The sequence below is a fragment of the Schistocerca cancellata genome, chromosome 8 (genome assembly GCF_023864275.1).
Source record: "Schistocerca cancellata isolate TAMUIC-IGC-003103 chromosome 8, iqSchCanc2.1, whole genome shotgun sequence".
Lineage (NCBI taxonomy): Eukaryota > Metazoa > Arthropoda > Insecta > Orthoptera > Acrididae > Schistocerca > Schistocerca cancellata.
Window position 1 is genome coordinate 460,427,931 of NC_064633.1, and position 23,660 is coordinate 460,451,590.

General features: G+C 46.1%; 1 protein-coding gene and 1 pseudogene across 1 annotated transcript in view; both read left to right on the plus strand.

Moving 5' to 3' along the window:
- Positions 1–4,426: 4,426 nt before the first annotated feature.
- Positions 4,427–4,544, plus strand: LOC126096116 (5S ribosomal RNA; annotated as a pseudogene).
- Positions 4,545–18,747: 14,203 nt separating this feature from the next.
- The window catches only part of LOC126094778 (O-acyltransferase like protein-like), a 38,582-nt gene continuing 33,669 nt past the window's right edge, over positions 18,748–23,660 (plus strand). The window contains exon 1 of the mRNA XM_049909334.1: positions 18,748–19,062. Within this exon, the coding sequence (XP_049765291.1) occupies positions 18,828–19,062 (235 nt within the window). The 5' untranslated portion in view covers positions 18,748–18,827. The remainder of the gene's footprint in view (positions 19,063–23,660) is intronic.

Here is a 23,660-nt window from a genome sequence, read left to right on the forward strand (position 1 = left end):
TGGAGCTTATTTTAGATGAGTATGTACGCCATCTAGTTGTTAAAAAAGTAGCAGGAAATGAATGAGAAATCGTACAAACAAGTTGTCAAATACAACTAGAAGATTACAACAAAGGTAATAATATTGATGCAAACATGTCATGAGAATAGGGGACTACCGTTCGCTGAAAGAGCTGTGATACAAAAAATGAAAAGACTACCGCTGCCAACTCAGAAACAATAAATATATCTGATCATGTAGTGCAGACGTTTAAGCAATGGAGATCAGAAGAATTCGCCACAAAGGAAAACCAAATCCACTTTTTGAATTGTCGTATACATTTTGAAAGTCTGAACAGCTTCGTAAGAAAGTTGTCTAACAATATTTACACGGCAATTCGAAAGGTTGCACACCAGTTGAACCAGCTGATAGAGTATTTGGAATACAGCAATTTTGGAATAGGAACTTTTGAAGTCCCTTTAATTCAGCAAAAATAGTGCACTATTTCTGTGTACTTGCGTTCTGTGGGTGAAATTAGACGGGGCACCTTCACGCTCTTCTGTGCAATTACGTGACGAACTCAGCGCCTCATATTCCAGGCGTTAGATAAGAAGGGTGGGTGGGTGGAGGGGGGGAGGTGCAGTAGCATTGCCACCTCGCTACACAGATGTGACGGCCTTTAGCATATACAGTATATACGTGAGGGCACACAAAAGACTTGTGTGCGTGACACCAGTACCAGAAAAAGAAAAACTTCTTGTCAGGATGTCTGTTGCGCCTGATTCATGCGATGCCTTTTGTGGTTGGTAGAGAGCGCCAGGATTTTCTGCCATACTTCTATTTGTACACGTAAACATTGCAGCCGGAGACCGGCTTGTTCCAAGTGCGGAGCAGAAGATCATGCTAGAAAAAACTGCTGTAAAACAGGCATATGTATGCCCTGTATAAGGAGGGTTAAAAAGTCATGCGGTGCCACAGGTAGGACCTGCACCACGTATAAGGTGCTGTAGCAGCGTCTAATTTCAAGAACAGACTATGGCTGAAGACGTTACTGGGCCCAGGATGCCCAAAAGAATGTCTCCGAGCAAAAGGATGGTAGATGACGCAAGGGCCAGCAAATTTAAGCACTTTCTAAAGTTAACCTCAGCAGCTCGAACCTGTGTAGTGAAAACAGTGGATACTGGTATACGAACTGAGCCTCAGACTCCAATTGGAGCTCTCTCCTCCGACAGCCGGGGATACAGGTCGACAGACGACCGGGAACAGCAAATGGGGCGTCCTGTGGTGGTAGGTCGACCTGTGGTGACGCAAAGAAATGAAGTGCCAAGTGGCCAGCTTCAGGACACTACGGTGAGTAGTATAAATCCAAAAACTCCTGTACAAGTCACCTCCCCCCCCCCCCTCGCCGCCCTATTAGAGGGGTTGGAACTGATCCCGTAAGGGTATACCCAAATATAGAATTTGCCTTGCAACTTGCATGGCTAAAAGAGCCGGTTGTCCGGGCCACTGCTTTGCGGCACGTGGTCCGGGTAGGTCATAAATGCGGGAGGGTGTAGACAGGATACAGATGAAGTCGATGAATCTTCCCAGTGACTTTGGACAATGTCAAGAAGGTTTTCGAAACTCGAATCGAGACCACTGATTTGGACGGAATTTACGCTCAATCAGTGTTAGCCAACGGCGGTCTTGAGCTCGACTGAATGAAGACGTGGTCTGACTGTAAAGTCCACGCTTACTTCCCATAATATGGACGTGAGTGTAGAGCAATTAACAAGCATAACAGCAAACTTGTAATGCAAGAGCTACATAAAGTGAAGGAGGAGAGGAGACTGGATATGCTCTGTCTGCAGGAGACATACTCCCTTGTCGGACAGATTGCTTTCATGGCCAATACAAGGCAGGTTATAAGTACTGGTGATGAGCCAAAAGCCGTGCTAACCGTCATTAATAAAGCGCTGAGAACCACGATTACCTCGCCCACTGCGACGCCGTTGAGCTTCAGTGTTCACTGAGAGCGCTGTATATAGTCACTATGTACTTTCAGTATGGTAGCGACTTTGAAGAGCACCTGTACCAACCTCTGGTATGCTCATGGCGTTGCGGGAGCAAAAACTCTTCGTGGCGACTTTGGTTCAGTGGGATTCGAGACGGCAATGGAGGTTAGGCAGAGGAGACAGTCGTGTCCTTGCCAGATAATCCCCCCACCTATATTGGAGGGCCGTGACCGAGCGGTTCTAGGAGCTATAGTCTGGAACCGCGCGACCGCTACGGTCGCAGGTTCGAATCCTGCCTTGGGCATGGATGTGTGTGATGTCCTTAAGTTAGTTAGGTTTAAGTAGTTCTAAGTTCAGGGGACTGATGACCTCAGAAGTTAAGTCCCATAGTGCTCAGAGCCATTTGAACCATTTTACATTGGCGGTGGGGGTGGTGGGTCGCACATAGACGTCACTCTGGCGACACCTGGTGATCCGGACAATATTAAGAATTGGATAGTGCACAACAGGGCCACCACAAGTAATCACAATTTGATAACATTTACGTTAAATGACAGAGAGTGCCATTGGGATCTAGGGTGGTAATTTCAGCTTAACTACAAGAGATCAGATTGGGAGTGACTGGCAAGGATGTGTGCCAGAAGGCGACGACAACGTGGAGGAGTACGCCGAGGAACTGTTACGGCATTTACCATGGCAGTGTAAGCAGCTGTACCAATCAGGAGGAGGGCCGTAGCGGCCTCCCCATGACCACGGTCTGCCGATCTGGGACATAGGCATCAGTCTGTCAGAAGGATGAGGAGGTACTACCAGCGAAGTGTCGTCCAGGAAAATAATAATCTGTACTGGCTTCAGCAGTACCAGGAAGCCAAGGAGCTCTTTCAGAAGGAGCTAAGAGCTGTTAGACTCCGTAGCTGGGAGCGGTATGTGCTGAACCAGCTGGCAATTGATCCCTGGGGCGTTCCATACAAACTAGTTATAGAAAAAATTGGATTGCTTATGGTGTTGTCCACCGTCAGAGATGGGGACCGGATGACGAAGTCTATGTGGGAAACTGCTAAGGTCCCTGTTGCCCGACGAAGACGGGGAAATGGATACAGACGAGCAGCGCCGTATTAGAGAGGAAGGCAAAGTTGAGTATGTAAATAATACCATGATATGCCCGTTTTCGGGAGAGGAAGTATCTGCTCAAACAAAATCTTTAAAGGAGGTAAGCTCCAGGGCCAGACGGGATTGTAGAGGAACGAGCGCAGTTCCTCGCCCCACAGCTAGCTGCGCCTCTAACGAGGCTATACAGTGAGTGCCTGATATTGCAGAAATTTCCGGCCATCTGGAAGAGGGCCAACGTGGTAACCACACAGAAAGGTCCAGACAAGGACCCCGCAGTGGCAAAATCATACAGACCTATCTGCTTCCTAGACATCCTTGGTAAACTTTTTGAAAAGTTATCTGACAGATTTGCAGCACACAGTGTGCTGTGCGGACTGAGCGACAGGCAGTTCAGCTTTCGGCGGAGCGATCAGAGTCTGTCGCTTTTGCCCACTGGGCCGAGGTCTGTGGCTCATTTCCGCACAAGTACAACGTCGGCATCATGGTGAACATCAGTGGTGCCTTTGACCACCTGTGGTGGTCTTTGCTCTTCTCCTTCTTGCGGGAGAAAGAGTGGCCAGAACTGCTATACGCTTGTCAAAATGGTTCAAATGGCTCTGAGCACTATGTGACTTAACATCTGAGGTCATCAGTCTCCTAGACTTAGAACCACTTAAACCTAACTAACCTAAGGACAGCACACACATCCATGACCAAACCAGGATTCGAACCTCCGACCATAGCAGGAGCGTGGTTCCGGACTGAAGCGCCTAGAACCGCTCGGCCACAACAGCTGGCTATACGCTTGTCTGAGGAGCTATTGTGAGGGAAGGGAGGTCTGGCTATCGTCCCCTAGCGGGCGTGTTAGTAAAAGAATGACGATGGGGTGTCCACAAGAATCTGATCTGGGGCCGCACTTTTGGGATTTTAACATCGAACCATCATTGGAGAGTCTAAAACGCAGCGGTGATGTGCTAGAGGTGATAGCCTACGCAGACGACTCCTCCTGCTGGTGGGCGGCCGTAGCCGGGAAGACTTGTAACGTAGGATAGAGCGGGCACTATCTCTGCTATGAGAATGGTGTCGAAAAGCTAAAATTAAGATTTCCGCAAATAAATCTATCTATCTGTTGATAAAGGGACAGTTAATTAGACACCCAACTGTAAGGTTCGATGGTTCACCAGTTCTTCGGCGTCGCGAGGCCCGATACCTGGGAGTCGTCGTTGATGAAAAATGGAATTTCGCCACACACGTCGAGACCGTGTCCCAGAGATCGCTGGAAGTACATAACAATCTGATTGGAATTGGACATAAAAGATTCTACCTCCTGGCGAATCTAATTAAATTGTACCATAACAGTATCCTGCAACGGCCTTGCCGCAGTGGATACACCGGTTCCCGTGAGATCACCGAAGTTAAGCGCTATCGGGCATGGCCGGCACTTGGATGGGTCACCATCCAGGCCGCCATGTGCTGTTGCCATTTTTCGGGGTGCACTCAGCCTCGTGATGCCAACTGAGGAGCTACTCGACCGAATAGTAGCGGCTCCGGTCAAAGAAAACCATCGTAACGACCGGGAGAGCGGTGTGCTGACCACACGCCCCTCCTATCCGCATCCTCACCTGAGGATGACACGGCGGTCGGATGGTCCCGATGGGCCACTTGTGGCCTGAAGGCGGAGTGCATAACAGTATCCTGACCCAGATCGCGGGTGACAGCTCCGGAGTTTGGGCACACAGGCTCACGAGGGTTGTGCCTGCCATGATCGTGCAAAGAGTCCATCGGAATACTCTAGTATGTTCAGTCGGGGCGTAAAGGACAAGTCCGGGAGGGGCCTTGCTAGTCGTAGTGGGACTCTGGTTGCTCGACATCAAAATACGAGAGCAGGCAGCCTCGTACTGGGTGAAGAGGGGCAGAATTGAAAAGATAGCCGAGATCATGGGGGTTCAAGTAGGGGACAAAATTTCGATCAGACGGCTAGGGGAGGAGCTGTGGCAAGAGACCTGGAAGACCGACGAGGCTGGGCGTAGAACATACCAATTTTTGGCAACCATAAGGGAACGGATGCAACTTAAGTATCTGTAAGAGGTCTGTTGCACTTTCTCACGGGACATGGGCCCTGTCCGACATATCTGTGCCAGTTTGGGATACGGGCTGCGCCCTCGTGTGACTTTGGAGCCTCGGAGGGCACTCGTGACCACGTGATCTACGATGTGGCAGCTGACCTGAGGCGTCGGCTGCCAAACCATGACACCCATCACCTGAACAGTCCTCAGAATAACTTCGAGATCCTCAGCAGCTTGGCTAACGAGATATCGGCTAAGATCTTATGGGACTACTTGAGGGATAACCAACGAAGGTCTTAGTTGAAAAGAAACGTATCCACGCACTTGCCCTGTAATGCCGAGACGTGGACTGGCCAACTACCGTTACAGTCGAAATCCGCCACGTCACAGACTAGGAGGTGCGTTTCTCACCGATGGAGGAAATTGTGCTAGTTTTAAGTTAGTTAGTAATAGAGTAGTTAAGCAGTAGTTAGTATTCTGCAGCGACAGTCAAGTTCTTAGGGTCAGCCCAGCGCCAGGGGCACGCCCACTGGAGTCAGCTCGCTGGGTACCCCTGTAATGCTGCAGGTAGTGTAGTGCAGTGGGAAAGTAGTTCAATTGCAGTTCTTAGTAGCGTAAATACTACAACAGTAGCTTTCTCATTAGAATTAACTATATTAACACTACCAGACATTAGCTGCATCTTAATACTATTGAAAATTCTTAGGAGCTACTCATTAGTTAGGTAACGGGTTATTGATGTATCATCAACATTGTTACGAAAAATAATTTTTAAAAAAGTAATGCAAAAATTGTACATTACCTGCGCTGAACTTCAGTGCCTGTGCATTGATTGTTCGTGTTCTTCCTGACAGTCCAAGGTTTTTCTAGCTCAGGGAAACCCCGTCAGCCCATATAGTATCGAGAATGGATAAACAAAAAGTAGAGAAACGTTTAGATGGTGGTTTCAATGCTCCAGGAGTTCTACATAGTTTCCCTTCACTTGAGTACAACGCACAGATCATTCATACAACAATGTGAAACTATCACAGCCGGCCGCGGTGGCCGTGCGGTTCTAGGCGCTTCAGTCCGGAACCGCGACAGTGCTACGGTCGCAGGTTCGAATCCTACCTCGGGCATGGATGTGTGAGATGTCTTTTGGTTGGTTATGTTTAAGTAGTTCTAAGTTCTAGTGGACTGATGACCTCAGATGTTAAGTCCCATAGTGCTCAGAGCCATTTGAACCATTTTTTTTGAAACTATCACAAAAGTTCTTTTATGGGATGTTGTTTGGCTCGCGTGTCACATTGGCTTCAATGTCCGTTAGGTTCGTATTGATAACATCTCGTGAAGATTTTTTCCAGAAAAGAATTGTCTTCGTTTTGCATTTCAATCATTCTGGAGAATGTCTTGAACACTTCATATAGAATCGACGCGCAAGTCGCCGAAGTGGCGTCATATCGAAAGACTTGCACCAGGCGAGCGGTCTACCCGACGGGTGGCCCTAGTCACACGACTTCATTTAGAGATGTTGCCGCCCGCCTGTGGCCGAGCGGTTCTAGGCGCTTCTGTTCGGAACCACGCTGCTGCTACGGTCGCAGGTTCGAATCCTGCCTCGGGCACGGCTGTGTGTGATGTCCTTAGGTTAGTTAGGTTTAAGTAGTTCTTCGTCTAGGGAACTGATGACCTCAGATGTTAAGCCCCATAGTGCTTAGAGCCATTTGAACCATTTTGAGATGTTGCTCCATTGCGATTTGTGACACACTGTTGACACATTACAGTAGCCCGGCCTCTACTTAACACTTCCTGCTCACAAATAACTGATCGAATGTACATATATTGTTCAGCGTTATTGATTCAAGCTGACATCGTCAGTTACGGCGGTAATGTTACTTATACACCAGTAATGAAATCAGTCTCGGAACATTTTGGATGGAATGTGTTCTTCCCAGACCATAAGTTCTGATTTCAAATTTTGTGTACTTCGACTCCTGCATCAGCTTCTTCAGTTTGTGCACAACTTTATGAAATATATGAGAGATAGGTGGCAAAGGAAACGGGGGAGGGGTCGAGATCAGGGTCGGGGGGATGCTGTGTATCAGAAACCGTGCACTTCATTATAGTAAGCCCATTGTGTTGAAAGTTAATGTAACGTTACTATTTGTTGCCTAGTACGGATGAAACAGTTTTTAAGCGCCGTTTATCAGGGATTGGGGCGTAGCTGTCTGAAAGCGAATTGTCTACAGTACGCGATGGCGTAGACACCATCACATGGGATTCCTATACGGAGGGAGCTGGCTAAGATCCCCGTCTGTCGTTCATCATATAAGATTTCTGGTAGTTGTACTAAATAAATGTAGACGAATTCATCACGATTACAACTCGCCGATTGTCTCTCGCGTCCTTGTTCGACTAAGTTTCTTGAGCGCTTCAATGTTCTCGTCATTGACGGAAGGTAAGACTCTGTTTCTTTCACTTTCTTTATATCAAATTCACTAATTATGAGCCTTAATATTTGGTTCGCGATCTCAGTGGAATGTGTAAGCTGAACCTATACTTACCGAAGCTTTTGAAACATTTTTGAAGTTGTAATACTTCCTGAAATAAACGAAATAACCAAGTAAATAGTATCATACCTGAACATCGACATTTACGTTTATACTCCGCAAGATTTACGGTGTGTTGCGGAGGGTACATCTGGAATCAGTGTCATTTTCCCGCTTTTCCTGTTCCTTTAGCGAATGACGCATGGTAAGAACGGCTGTCGGTGAACTTCCACATGGGCTCCATTTCCTTTGATTTTCTTGTTGCGGTCACCTCGCTGGCTGTATGTAGGAGGAAGCAATACGTTACCCGAATCTTCTGGGAACGTACGGTCTCAGAAACGCACAGCGAGTGTTGCAGTTGAGTAAACCTCACCTTGACGCAAAACGGCTTCCCTGTAGCGTCTGCCACTGGAATTTGTTTAGCATCTCTGCAACGTTGAAGAGAAACTCCGCCTTATGCCAGACAGACTTTGTGGCTCTGAGCACTATGGGACTTAACATCTATGGTCATCAGTCCCCTAGAACTTAGAGCTACTTAAACCTAACTAACCTAAGGACATCACACAACACCCAGTCATCACGAGGCAGAGAAAATCCCTGACCCCGCCGGGAATCGAACCCGGGAACCCGGGCGTGGGAAGCGAGAACGCTACCGCACGACCACGAACTGCGGACGACAGACTTTGTTAATGTTTCCTTTATATACATATATGTCAGCACTTTCCGTGCCATATTCAATGCCTTTTTCGTCTGTTATTCTGTCTCACATAATTCCATCTGTCACAGGGCCTGAATAAAAATATGAAAACACTAGAAAACACAACACATGACCCACCTAATACGGTGTAGGAAGGCCGTTGGCATTCAAAACAACTTCCAACTGTCTCGGAATGTACACTACTGGCCATTAAAATTGCTACACTAACAAGAAATGCAGATGATAAACGGGTATTCATTGGACAAATATATTATACTAGAACTGACATGTGATTACATTTTCATGCAAATTGGGTGCATGGATCCTGAGAAATCAGTACCCAGCACAAACACCTCTGGCCATAATAACGACCTTGATATACTCGGGCATTGAGTCAAACAGAGCTTGGATGGCGTGTACAGGTACAGCTGCCCATCCAGCTTCAACACGATACCACAGTTCATCAAGAGTAGTGACTGCCATATTGTGACGAGCCAGTTGCTCGGCCACCACTGATCAGACGTTTTAAATTGGTGAGAGATCTGGAGAATGTGCTGTCCAGGGCAGCAGTCGAACATTTTCTGTATCCAGAAAGGCCCGTACAGGGCCTGCAACATGCGGTCGTGCATTTTCCTGCTGAAACGTAGGGTTTCGCAGAGATCAAATGAAGGGTACAGCCACGGGTCGTAAAACATCTGAAATATAACGTCCACTGTTCAAAATTCCGTCAATGCGAACAAGAGGTGACCGAGACGTGTAACCAATGGCATCCCATTCCATCACGCCGGGTGATACGCCAGTATGGCGATGACGAATACACGCTTGCAACGTGCGTTCACCGCGATGTCGCCAAACACGGATGCGACCATCATGATGCTGTAAACAGAACCTGGATTCGTCCCAAAAAATGATGTTTTGCCATTCGTGCACCCAGGTTCGTCATTGAGTACACCATCGCAGGCGCTCCTATCTGTGATGCAACGGCAAGTGTAATCGCAGCCATGGTCTCCGAGGTGATAGTCCATGCTGCTTCAAACGTCGTCGAACTGTTCGTGCAGATGGTTGTTGTCTTGCAAACGTCCCCATATGTTGACTCAGGGATCGAGACGTGGCTGCACGATCCGTTACAGCCATGCAGATAAGATGCCTGTCATCTCTACTGCTAGTGATACGAGGACGGTGGGATCCAGCACCGCGTTCCGTATTACCCTCCTGAACCCACCGATTCCATATTCTGCTAAAAGTCATTGGATCTCGACCAACGCGAGCAGCAATGTCGCGATACGATAAACCGCAATCGCGGTAGGCTACAATCTGACTTTTATCAAAGTCGGAAACGTGATGGTACGCATTTCTCATCCTTACACGAGGCATCACAACAACGTTTCACCAGGCAACGCCGGTCAACTGCTGCATGTGTATGAGAAATCGGTTGGAAACTTTCCTCATGTCAGCACGTTGTAGGTGTGGCCACCGGCGCCAACCTTGTGTGAATGCTCTGAAAAGCTAATCATTTGCATATCACAGCATCTTCTTCCTGTCGGTTAAATTTCGCGCCTGTAGCACGTCATCTTCGTGGTGTAGCAATTTTAATGGCCAGTAGCGTATAAACACTGGTCACGTAGGGTTTTCAACGGAATCTTGTACCATTCTTCCCTCAAAATAGTGGCGCGTTTAGGTAACGTTGCGCCGCAGGGTAGCCACGCGGTCTGAGGCGCCTTGCCACCGGTTCGTGCGGCTGCCCCCGTCGAAGGTTCGAGTCCTCCCTCGGGTATGAGCGGGTGTGCTGTCCTTAGCGTAAGTTAGTTTAAGTTACATTAAGTAGTGTGGAAGCCTTGGGACCGATGACCTCAGCAGTTTGGTCCCATAGGAACTTACCACCACAAAATCAGGTAACGATGATAGTGGTGGATAGCCGGCCGGTGTGGCCAAGCGGTTAAAGGCGCTTCAGTCTGGAACCGCGCGACCGCTACGGTCGCAGGTTCGAATCCTACCTCGGGCATGGATGTTCGTGATGTCCTTAGGTTAGTTAGGTTTAGGTAGTTCTAAGTTCTAGGGAGCTGATGACCTCAGATGTTTAGTCCCATAGTGCTCAGAGCCATTTGAACCATTTATAGTGGTGGATAGCGACCACGCACCCTTCTCTCGCAAGTAGGCCACAAAGGCCCAATAACACTGAGATTTGGTGGCGGTCGTAGTCAGGGGAGATATGCCGATTCATCCTCATGTTCACATGAACAGTCCTGGACGCTGCGAGATGTGTGAACGGGATCCAGCCATTTGAACCATTTATAGTGGTGGATAGCGGCCACGCACCCTTCTCTCGAAAGTAGGCCACAAAGGCCCAATAACACTGAGATTTGGTGGCGGTCGTAGTCAGGAGAGATGTGCCGATTCATCCTCGTGTTCACATGAATAGTCCTGGACGCTGCGAGATGTGTGAACGGGATCCTTGTCGTCTTGGAACAGGGAACTTACCTTGTTTCATGAGATGGACCTCACCAGCCAAAATGGTCACATAATCTTTGGCAGTCTCTGTCGTCCCTGCCGTCTTGGAGCACAGTATCGTCATAAGGGAACAAACATTGTACCATCGGATGGACGTGATGAGCCCAAAATGCTAACATAATCATTGGCAGTAATGCGACCTTGCAGAATAACCATGGGGCTAATGGAATATCATAGTATGGCTGCCCAGATTATCATCGAATTCTCGCGATGTTTCACTCTTTCGACGTAACGCGACCAGAAGTTGGAGACAGTGTGAAACAAGAGTCATCCCACCAAATTATTTTTTTCATTGCTCCAGAGTCCAGGTTTTATGGCTTCGGCAACACGTTTACTGTTTAAGACTATGTGCGTCACTGATGGGTGCCTTTGGAATTCCAGCTAGCCTTTCAATTCCCTACGTACGGAGCTCCCTTCGTGTTGTTTCGATACTGACAGGATTGTTCAAATGTGTGTGAAATCTTATGGGACTTAACTGCTAGGGTCATCAGTGCCTAAGCTTACACACTACTTAACCTAAATTATCCTAAGGACAAACACACACACTCATGCCTGAGGGAGGACTCGAACCTCCCCCGGGACCAGCCGCACAGTCCACGACTGCAGCGACTGACAGGATTTGCGAGTGCGACATTCAGTTCCGCAGTGGCTATTGCGGCTGTCTTCTTCCCATTTTTCGTCACAATCCTCTTCAATGACAGTATGTCACGATCAGGCAGTACACGATTCCTCCTGCACTCTGACTCACGCGATGACGTTTTCCCACTTTCACTGTATGTGGTATAAATCTTCGAAACGGTGCCTCTTGAAAGGCGAAGCATTTCCACTGCCTTGGTTACGGAAACGCCCACCGCACGAGCACCAACGATTTGCCCATGTTTGAATTCACTTAGCTCCGATATAATGCACCTGCAACTAATGTAACACTCTTTTGACCACGACGGGCACTTGCAACGTATTGATGGCATTTCACTGGTGCCGTTGTTGTCAAACAGCGCAACTTCCGGGTTTCGCTAGCATTAGCATTTACGTTCAAGCATGCATTACTCGCGGTTCTTCCGTATATTTGTCCAAGCCCATGTATAATGCTGGTAATTTTATATGTGCTATACATCATACGGGGCAACGGCCTTGCCGCAGTGGAAACACGGGTTCCCGTCAGACCACCGAATTTAAGCGCTGTCGGGCGTGGCGTGGCGTGGATGGGTGACCGTCCGGGCCGCCATGCGCTGTTGCCATTTTTCGGGGTCCACTCAGCCTCGTAATGCCAATTGAGGAGCTACTTGACCGAATAGTAGTGGATCCGGTCAAAGAAAACCATCTAACGACCGTGAGAGCGGTGTGCTGACCACACGCCCCTCCTATCCGCATCCTCAGTTGAGGATGACACGGCGGTCGGATGGTCCCGATGGGCCACTTGTGGCCTGAAGACGGACTGCATACATCATACACTTTCTCGTTGCTTCTGATACTGTACTCTTGTTTCTCATTATTTTAGATGTGTTAAAAACGCATATTATTCCCTGTGTCTGTTTTTTTATCGCTTCACACTTTTTTTTTACTGCGTAGATCCCGGAAACACAAAGTTTCTGCCGTCAGCTCACGAGGCCACCTCGTGATCGGTATGGCGACAGGACGCAGGACAGATCGCATTATTTTGTGTTCTTTGGACACCGATAACCGGTAGTGTCCACCTTGGATTACATTGTTATAAAAATGCGGGGAGAAACTGAAGAACCACAGTAGGGGATCTCTGTGCCTATTAACACACAGTATCCTAAATTTATTTACGTTCAGGTTCTGCTGACAGTCCTTGTGGGTCTGTTGCATCTACAGACATATCCATAGTCTGCAAACTACTGTTAAGTGAATCACAGATGGTACTACCCGATGTACGAGTTGTTAGGGTTTCTTCCCGTTCCATTCGCGTACGGAGCGCGGGAAGAATAACTATTTACATGCCTCTGTGAACGCTGTTATTAACTTGATATGTCCCTCACGATCCCTTTGAGAGTGATACGTACGAAATTGTAGCATATTCCTAGACTCGTCATTTAAAGCTGGTTACAGAATTTTTGTGAGTAGGCTTTTTCTTGATAGTTTCCTGCTGTCTTCAAGTGTGTCTCAGTTCGATTTACTCAGCATCGCGGTGATACTCTCCTATGGGTTAAACAAACCTGTGACTATTGGTGCTGCCCATCTCTGTATTATTTCAGTATCCACTGCTAGTCGTGGTTGATAGAGGTCCAACTCTCTTGAGCAATACTCTAGGATGGATCGCACAAGTGATTTGTAAGCAACCTCTTTTGTATACTGATAACATTTGCTTAGTATTCTACCAATGAAACAAAGTGTACTATCTTCTCTACGTGCAACTGAGTCTATTTAATCGTTCCACTTCTGACGCCTACGAAGAGCTACACCCAGGTGTGTGTAGAAGTTAACAGATTCTAATTGTGAGTTCTTGATACTTTAGTCATAAGATACTATGGTATTTAGTTATGTACAGTGCACAATTGTACGTTTGTGAACATCTCAAGCAAGTTTCCAATCTCTGGATCATTCCGAAATCTTATCATGATCGAAATGATCTATATTTTCCAAACAGTACTTCATTATGGTTAACTGCATCAACTGCGAAAAGTGTGAGATTACTATTGATATCGTTTGCAAGAATCATTAGTATACAAAACGAACGGCTATGGTTGCAACATACTTCACTGTGGCACACCTGAAGTTACTTCTTCATCTGTCGACGACTCTCCAGCCAAAATAACATGCTCAGTTCAAATGGTGCAAATGGCTCTGAGCACTATGGGACTTAACTGCAGTGGTCATCAGTCCCCTAGAACTTAGAACTACTTAAACCTAACTAACGTAAGGACATCACACACATCCACGCCCGAGGCAGGATTTGAACCTGCAACCGTAGCGGTAGCGCGGTTCCAGACTGTAGCGCCTAGAACCGCTCGGTCACTCTGGCCGGCCAACGTACTCAGTCTTCCCTACAAAAAAATCTTCAATCTAGTGACAAATTTCGCTTGATACACGATACGACCGTACTTTTGATAATAAGTTTGGGTCTGGTACTGCGTCAAATGTTTTTCGGGAATTGAGAAGTACTGCATGTACCTGACCACCTTGATCCTTGTGGCTTTCAGCATGCCATGTGAGAAAAGTGCGAGTTGGATTTCACATGATCGATGTTTTCGGTATCCATACTGGTTGGCGTGAAAGAAGTTGATGTGTTCGAGGCAACGCATTAAATTTGAGCTCAGAATAATATACTAAGATTCAACAACAAATGGATGCCAAGAAAACTGGACGATAGTTTTGTGGGCCCCTTCTGCTACCTTTCTTGAAGACGGGTATGACCAGTGATGTCATCCAATTACCATACACGGTATTTTAGTTCGAGGGATCTGCGATAGATTTTGGTTGAAAGACGGGCTAACTCAGCTATAAATTCGGTGCGAAATCTGATAAGAATTCCATCGGGCCGTGGAGCTTTCATCAGTTTCAGGCATTACAACTCTTTCTCCAATATCACTGACACTAATTTATGTTACACTCATGTTTTGTCTCTTTTAGCGGCTTGATACATTACTTAGGGGGAATTTCAATGTGTACCATGTCTCCAGACACGCAGCTGCAAACAAACACAAAAATAATTTCTTAACTTTTTTTTGTGGTGGTAATTGAAACTTTATAACCAATCTTCGTAAAGTGGAATACGTGTTATGGATGTAGATGTAACTGATTAATGATGGATGATGTTGAATTTCAATTGAATCGGCAATGCTACAAGTCGGAAGATAACCCACCAGTTTGGTAGGTTGATACCCGAAACAGGTCCGAAACTGCTTCTCGCAGTCTCACCGAGACGGAACGTTGGAGCTGTGGTCGTCAAACGTTTTTGCCCAAGAGCCAACTTGACACTTTCGGAGGGGGAGGTGGGGGGGCACCTCTGGCCCCATATGCACCTATCTTACTATTAGTTGGTAACTTACATAAATTAGTACGTTACGAATCCCCAGTAGAATATCAGTAATAAGGGCGCGGTAAGTCAGTCGCCGGACGCAAGTCGGCACCGTTCGGAACACTTCCTGTCGGCTGTTCCTCTTCTCCCTCTCGTATCTCAACGGCTGGCTGTTGTTACGTCTCGAAACCAAGCGGATTTAACAAAACTATTGTATTCTGTGGCCGTCCTACATCATGATTGGTCTAAACGTTATTCTTGCAATGGCAGGCGTTTAGGTGGCATCCTTTCGATGTGGTTATACCACCTTTTTTGGTAGTATCTACCCTCTTCTGCCAGCGACATCAAAACTGCGACACTGAAATTGCCTAACGAAGTGTAGTTGTGATGTCGGTGTGAGTTGAAGATTAATAATAGTAACTGTTCTGCATTGCGCAGTATGAGACGTGATTACAAATGTATACTAACTGATTTGAATGTCTTTCTCCTTCCGTGCTTTGCGTTGTGCACAACAGCCTTAATTTAATTTCATATTCTTTGCTAGAAGTGCGCACGGCTTTTTAAGATGACCAGTCTCCATAATGGGCAATCATGAATCCATGTTACTTTCGTATACCATAGCAGATGATTGTTGGAGGCTTGTGACTTATCAGTATTGGAAGACAAATAATAAAACATCACCCCCTCTCACACCATCGAACCCTGCAGCGGCCGCGCTACTTGCGCTCTGTCCCTGAGATAAGCGAGCAACTTCACTCACTTCACGTCTGTATTTGCCAACGTCAATTAAAAATTAAGCACTTAATAAAATCTCACTGTCCCTGTCAGTCTTTTTGTTTCCGTTCTGATAACTTACGAGAATGCAGCCGGGTGACGTCGTCGACAACCGCCGATACTTCGAGAGGAGCACACCATGCCGTTTTCAAGGCAAAACTGCAGCAAATAAAGCGCTGTGCAAGCGAATTTAAAACCTCAGTTTCCAGATAAACTCCGTAAAGATAACACAAACACACACACACACACACACACACACACACACACACACACACACACACACACACTATAAACGCTAGCGCCTACATACGCACTGTAAACACTAGCGTCAGAACAAACCAAAGACGACCGACGTCAGAAGTACGCTATCAACCAATTATGCACGGTGTAAGTGATGATAATACCAAAGTGGCACAAAAATCTACGGCCTTTTTCCTTACACAGGGAATATTTCGGACTGGGCTGGTCGTAGTTTGCGAAAGTATGATGACAAATGTGTTTTTCGACCACCATCTAAGATCGCGAGTCCTTCTAGGTTCCGTAAATCTTCGTTTGGTGTCTACCTTGTTCCTTGCAGTTGTGGTATGTCATATATTGGTCAGACTGTCACGATCGTGGAGGACCGGTGTACTGAGTATATTCCGCATGCACGCTTACAACAGCCGAGCAAATCCGGCCATCCGATGGAATGTAATGACACGGAGATACTGGTTGGTTGATTGGTTTGGAGGAGGGGACCAAACAGCGAGGTCATCGGCCCCATCGGATTACGGAAGGATGAGAAAGTAAATCATCCGTGCCCATTCAAAGGAACCATCCCTGCGTTTGCCTGGGGTTACTTAGGGAAATCACGTACACTATGTGATCAAAAATATCCGGGCACTCCCAAAACTATACGCTTTTCATATTAGGTGCGTTGTGCTGCCACCTACTGCCAAGTACTCCATATCAGCAATCTGAGTAGTCATTAGACATCGTGAGAGAGCAGAATAGGGAGCCCCGCGTAACTCACGGGCCTCGAACGTGGTCAGGTGATTGGGTGTCACTTGTTTCATACGTCTGTACCTGAGATTTCCACACTCCTATACATCACTAGGTCCACTGTTTCCGATGTGATAGTGAAGCTGAAACGTGAAGGGACACGTACAGTACAAAAGCGTACATGCGGACTTCGCCTGTTGATGACAGAGACCGCCGACAGTTGAAGAGGATCGTAAAGTGTAAAAAGGCAGACATCAATCCAGACCATCACACAGGAATTCCAAACTGCAAGTACTATGACAGTTAGACGGGAGGTGAGAAAACTTGGATTTCACGGCTGAGAGGCTGCTCATAAGCCACACATAACGCCAGTAAATGCCAAACGACGCCTCGTTTGCTCTAAGAAGCGTAAACATTGGACGATCGAACAGCGGAAAAACATTGTGTGGAGGACGAATAACGGTACACAGTGTGGCGATCCGATGGCAGGGTGTGGAAATGGCGAATGCCCGGTGAACGTCATCTGCCAGCGTGTGTAGTGCCAACTTTAAAATTCGGAGGCGATGGTGTTATGATGTGGTCGTGTTTTTCATAGAGGGGGCTTGCAGCCCATTATTGTTTTGTTGGCACTATCACAACACAGGCCTACATTGATGCTTGAAGCACCTTCTTGCACCCCACTGTCGAAGAGCAATTCGGGGATGGCGATTGCATCTTTCAACACGATCATAATGCACGGCCTGTCGCGGAGTGGTTACACAATAACATCCCTGTAATGGACTGGCCTACACGGAGTCCTGAGCTAAATCCTATGGGATGTTTTGGAAAGCCGACTTCGTGTCAGATCTCACCGACCGACATCGATATCTCTCCTCAGAGTAGCACTCAGTGGAGAATGTGCTGCCATTCCCCTAGGAACCTTCCAGCACCTGATTGAACGTATGCCTGCGAGTGTGGAAGCTGTCCGCAAGGCTAAGGGTGGGTCAACACCATATTGAATTCGAGCATTACTGATGTAGGGCGCCACGAACTTGTAAGTTATATTCAGCCAGGTGCCCGGTTACACTTGATCACATAGTGTAAAACCTAAATCAGGATGGCCGGACGCGGGTTTGAACCGTCGTCCTCCCGAATGTGAATCCTGTATCCTAACCACTACGCCACCTCACTCGATGGAGATTGGCATGCACTTCCAGCTATTGGGATGCAGTTATTAAGGAAGCTGTTTAAATTAAATTAGCAAGTAACCTTATAAATAGAGATGGTGGTTATTGTGTAGATTCTGCATGGAATTGTGCTCTCTCACTTGTCAAAAAGCAGAGGGACAGAGTTTGTGATAGCTCGCACGTTGACTATCAATTTTACCAACCGTAACTTCTGACGTCAGTCATCTTTGGTTTGTGATGATGCTAGTGTTAACAGTGTGTGTGTGTGTGTGTGTGTGTGTGTGTGTGTGTGTGTGTGTGTGTAATCTTCACAGAGTTCCTCTTAGAACTGAGGTTTAAATTCGCTTGCACAGTGCTTACTTGCTGCAGGTTTGCCTTGAAAACGCAGAATGTGCTCCTGTCGAAATATCGGCGGTAGTAGACGACGTCATCTGGCTTCATTCTCCTAAGTTACTTACATTGCATACGCCGGGAAAAACTAACGTCTCATATTTTTGTTTCTTACTGAATACGAATACGATACCCTTTTGAAACTGTTCATATTAGTTGTAGATTCGGCTGCTAATTATTAGACGCATATTATTATAAACTGAGAACTGCGAGTCCCGCGAATACTACATTCGGGCTGCATGCAGGCCGCGAGCCGCAGTTTGACGACCACCGAGTTGGAGGGTCCATCAGCTTTTCCTAGTGCCGGAGGGCCGACAGAGGCCAACCTGACGCAGCGCAGCCACTGGACGGCGAGGTGAAGGCAGGTCGCGAGATAAGGGGTCCACAGTCCGTGGGGCATCCCTGCTGCCCGCGTTTACACGGAGAGAGGAAGGCGGGCCGGTTCTGCGTAGCAGTAGCGCTCGCGGAGGCCCGGGCAGTGACGTTCCCGGAACGGAAGTCGCCCCGATCGGGCCAGGAGCGCCGCACGTGAAGCCTGACGTCACAGCGGGTGGATGGCTGGCGGGGAGGGGGTAGCGCCGCGTCGCGCTGTGCACAAAACGTGCGCCGCGCGCCGGACGGCGCACAGTCGGCGGCGGCCACCATCCACCCACCGGCAGCGTACCGCAGAAGCGTCGCCATGGCAACCGTGTGGAGCCTCGCAGTTCTGCTGGCGGTGGCTGCGGCAGAGCCGCTGGGCCCGGCGCCCCCCTCGGGGCGCAGGTTGCCAGCGCCTGCTGAGGTAGAGGTGGAGGACTTGCCGCCGCAGCTGCGGCCGCTGCTGCCGCGCGCGCCGGAGGTCGGCGACGCCTGCCTCAGAGATACCGCTCTACTGGCGGAAGCAGCCCGCAACCGCTCCACGTGGGCCCTCTCCAGTAAGTCCTACTGTCCTTCAATTTTAGGGTCGGTTCTGTGCCAAAGTCTGTTATAGGATAGTACTGCTCTCCGTCTGTCTGTCCACTGTTATACTGTATTCAATATACATGGTGAATTAACCTGCTGCCGTGACCCAATGGTACTGGGAAATGTCAGCATATGTGGGTGGTCTATTTCTTAATTTAAATCTTTTCCCAGATGTGTAGCAGGCCTCGTAACAAACTAGACATATTGCTGTTTTATTTTGAGCATGCGTCTATAGCACCACATTTCAAAAGAATTTAGCTTCTGGTCTTCCTCTGTCCCGAGAGTCCAGGTTTCACACCCATAGCATGCCACAATCCACACATATGATTTCAAAAATCTTTTCCTGATTTCAAGGCTGATGCTCTTAGATGTTAAGATTTTAAGGTGAGAAGAAAAGCTTTTGGAGTTTCATTATTAAAAAATAATTGCAATTTAAAGGCCATCTTTTAAGACATAAAGGACTCCTGAACACAATCATAGAGGGATATGTCGAGGGAAAAAGACCACGACTGAGGTACGTGGATCAAATCGTGAAAGATGTGAGATGTAACACCTATAAAGAAATGAAGAGAAAAGCTGAAAGACGCACAGAATGGAGACAAGCTGCCATTGTAGCTGTTGCAAACCGATCCTCGGATTGACCACTACAGAGGAAGAAGATTGCTGTTTCCCTCGTGGGGGACCATAGTGATAGAGATTTTTTAAAGAAATTCCTGCCATTTGACTGTCAGTTGTTCATTTATTTTCCACAATACCGATTTCGGCCTTGTAGGCATTCTCAAGTAAATGTTGAAAAGTTGAAATATGTCTGTCACCGATGACATGTCACAGACAGGTCAGACATGTTTTCACTTTTTAACATGCACTTGAGAATGACTACAAAGTCGAAAACGTGAATGTGTAAAATAAATGAGCAATTGACAGTTAAATGCCAAAACTTTCTTTAAAAAATGTATTAATAGTTCAATCGGTTCTTGGTAGAATATTTTATACGCTACGAATGGGAACACACATATCACCGGTGTAATATTCTAGAATGTTTATTATTTTCTTTTACAACAGGCCTTCGCCTGTTACGTCATCGTCAGGTACTATGATAAATGTGTGAATGTGAAATTTTTGTCGGATCAAATATTTTAAAGCACTGCATCTACGGAGTATATCAGTTTGCTTCCAAAGTTGACCATATTTTAAAATAGCGAATATACAGAGCATCTTAGTTCGTTTCCAGAGATGCGTCTTTGGAAACGAAAGAGATACTCTGTAGATGCCCTATCTTAAAACATCTAATCTACAAAAATCTCGCAGCCACATATATTTGCCTTTGTACCTGATAATGGCGTAACAGCTGAAAACCGATCTGTAAAAGAAAACAATAAATATTCCACAGTCCCATTGGTTATTCATTGTAAAATTTATAGCTGCGATTGCTTAATCTACCCCCACCTCACCCTTTCTTCCCCATCTCTTCAAACTCGAGCAGACTCCAAGGATAACATAAGCGTGCTTATATGAAATAGGAGATACCTTTACTTTGATCGTTTTTTAGTGTATGGTATCTTGGTGGTCTAGCTTCTAAGTCAATTCACTCAAAACATACGCCCTTTCTGTCAGCTATTTTGATACTCGAAAACCAACTCATCAAAACCTACAGGTACTTATCGTTGCCGTGATAGGTATGCCCCACGTTAGCCCTTCAGTAACATGGATGAGACGAACATTTTGCTATGTTAAACATATCCATTGATTCAACAATTTTTATATTCAAACGTGGCGTATGTTTATTGAAATATCTAATTACTTACGTGGGGAATTCACATACATTCCAATTTCTGGTACATATATCACTAAATAAAACTGGAATATACATTCATTCCATAAGCAAGTAATAGTACACAGTCAATTTATGCCTTATATAAGAAAAAAAATGTTGGATCGTAACCCACGTGAAAATTTCACTGCAGAAATCGATCACCTAACATTTTTGTTTCACTAGCACACACAGCAAAAACATCATACACCCGGCGTATGAAAACATACAAAATAGTGTTTAATTGATGATGACAAAGTGCAGCCGAAACTCGTCTGTTGCAGTAAATATTGCTGTTAAAGGTGAATGAAGCAGCAAATTGTGTTCTTTGCAAAATTTTATTGTAATTTATGAATTAAGTTTCCGTCAGAGTTGCAAAGAATATTTTTATTTGTGACTAGTTTCGAATTTTTCGTTCATTTTCGAACATTCTGCGTGCACAAATTACAGCAGTGCAATAAAGATGCAACATGTTTGAAAATATTGTATTTCACGTTTTGCTAAGAACATTGTATCTTCTAGTATAGGGAATGGTTTGATAATGAAGCACGAAACTACTCACTAACCAAGGTATTATTTACAACTCTGATGGAAATCTTAATTAATTAATTACAAATATAATGATTTGCTGATATTGATACCAACACAATAATGAAAGTACGTAAATTTTGTTGTGTTTTTAATTAAGGTGATTATTTTCTTTGCTCTTGGTTTCACCGGTGCTGAGAATGTGATACATGATTCCACTAGGACTATACGCACTGTCAAAATATTATGCCATGTGAAAGATTTCAGACATCCTCAGGCTCCATTTATCCATGTCGATTAATCATAAATGACCGTCTCTCTAGCCGAATAGTTGGCGTCGCTGCCTTCGGTGCGAAAGGACTCTGGTTCGGTTCCCGGATTTCCTCGGGTGTTTGAAAGATAGGGGGGTCCGGAACAGTGTTCACTCAGCCATCTTAGGAAAAATGACGATATGCGTGAATAAAGAAGCAGCAGCGCCATCAGGATTGATCTGCTGGCAATAACGGCTGGAGGGATTGGCGTCATGAGGATCACATGTCCCACGGTTACAGGGCGCTTGTTGCACGCAGCAGTTTGTCAGTCCGTCAGTGGTGTTTACCGTATTACTCATACTGGAAGAAATCTTTCTCCACAGTGTTTCTCACAGTACATAGCACAGTTGCGGTTGGCGCAGTGCTTAAAATTTCGTAAATCATTTGAAGTAAATTCTCTGCTCATCCCTTCACCAAGTTTTCAGTTAATGGTCGTTCCTGTCATCAATCAGGCCCAGCTGATGAGCTAGTGCTGTGCCTCTGGTGACAGCGACGTAGAAAGCATGTCGAACTCTAAGCTTCTCATCCCGTTCATAGCGCTCAGAACATTTCTTAGCTTAAGACTGCAGTTTCATTACACGGACTGCAGTACGAAACGGAATCGACCATTACGGTTACTTTAAGACGTAAGCATACATTTATGAAGCTGATATCTGACTTTATGGGTGACGCTTCACTTGATGGTACTATTTCCACGAGCCACCCGCAGATCGGATTTTTAGGTGTGGTGAAAAGACGTCGCCTCGCCATAGCGAATAGCAGCAGTTACGTGACCTTGTTGAGACGATTCACGCGTCCAGCTCGAAAGGAACTCCACGCTTTTTTGTTTCAACGACCCATAATCCACAAAACAGTATACTGGCAATTACAAAAATAGCTGATTAAAAAATTTTTATGTACACATGTTTAGGATTCACTTTAGGCCGTCAAACATCCATTAACCGGCGCACTTCGAGTATCCTGTTGGTTGGTAGCAGAATTCAGAACCTGTTCAGCCATTTTAAACGTGGAAGTTATGGTCAATGCAGTGACGTGTATCTCTTACATGTAAATTTACCGCCTATTTCAAATGTTCCCTTAGAAATGGTCAGGATTGTGTCACAACTGTTCCAGTTTAATTCCCGCACCACTGCAAAGAGGAGTGATATACCACTAGGTATTAATGTCAATGGCGTCGAGAAACAGCTGAAATCACTAAAGCTGAACAAGGAACCGGGACTCGATGGAATTCTTATCAGATTCTAGAATATCTTCATAAAGTGATTCAAAAATCTTGGCCACAGTCGTATTCAGGGATATGGCAGGAATGACCATTCGGAGCAAAAAAGTCTGCTAAACATAGGCTCCAAAATGCATACCTTAAGAGTTACGAGCACTTACTCATATCCGATATTGTAAAACGGATCATTTCTACCGCAAGCTCTTTGCTTTCCATATTTTGGGACGAGGTAGTAAATAACAAAACAAGAAAAAAACTGTTTAGTAAAAATGGGCTCTAAGGTGCATACCTCGAGACCTATGAGCACTTTTTAAGGAGGAGAGGTGTGTTTCACAGCAGAAGTTGAAGAAGTGGCCATGGCTTTTAAGGTATGCACTTCAGAGCCCATGCACTTTTTTTTTTCTTCTTGTGTTGGTCCATACTACCATTTTTCATAAAATGGAAAGTAATGAGCTTGCAGTAGAAAAGATTTGTTTCACAGTATCGAAGACGAAGGAGAGCTCAGAGGTCTTAAAGTGTGCATTTTAATGCCCATATTTACTAGACTTCTTTGCTTCGAATGGCCCTTCCTGTCATATCCTTGAATACAACTTTGTCCTATGAGAGAAGACAACTGAATCACTAATGTAGACTTTGTCGTATACGACATGACATTTGAAACACCTTGTTTATCTGTACTGAATCTTAGAACGTATTCTGAGC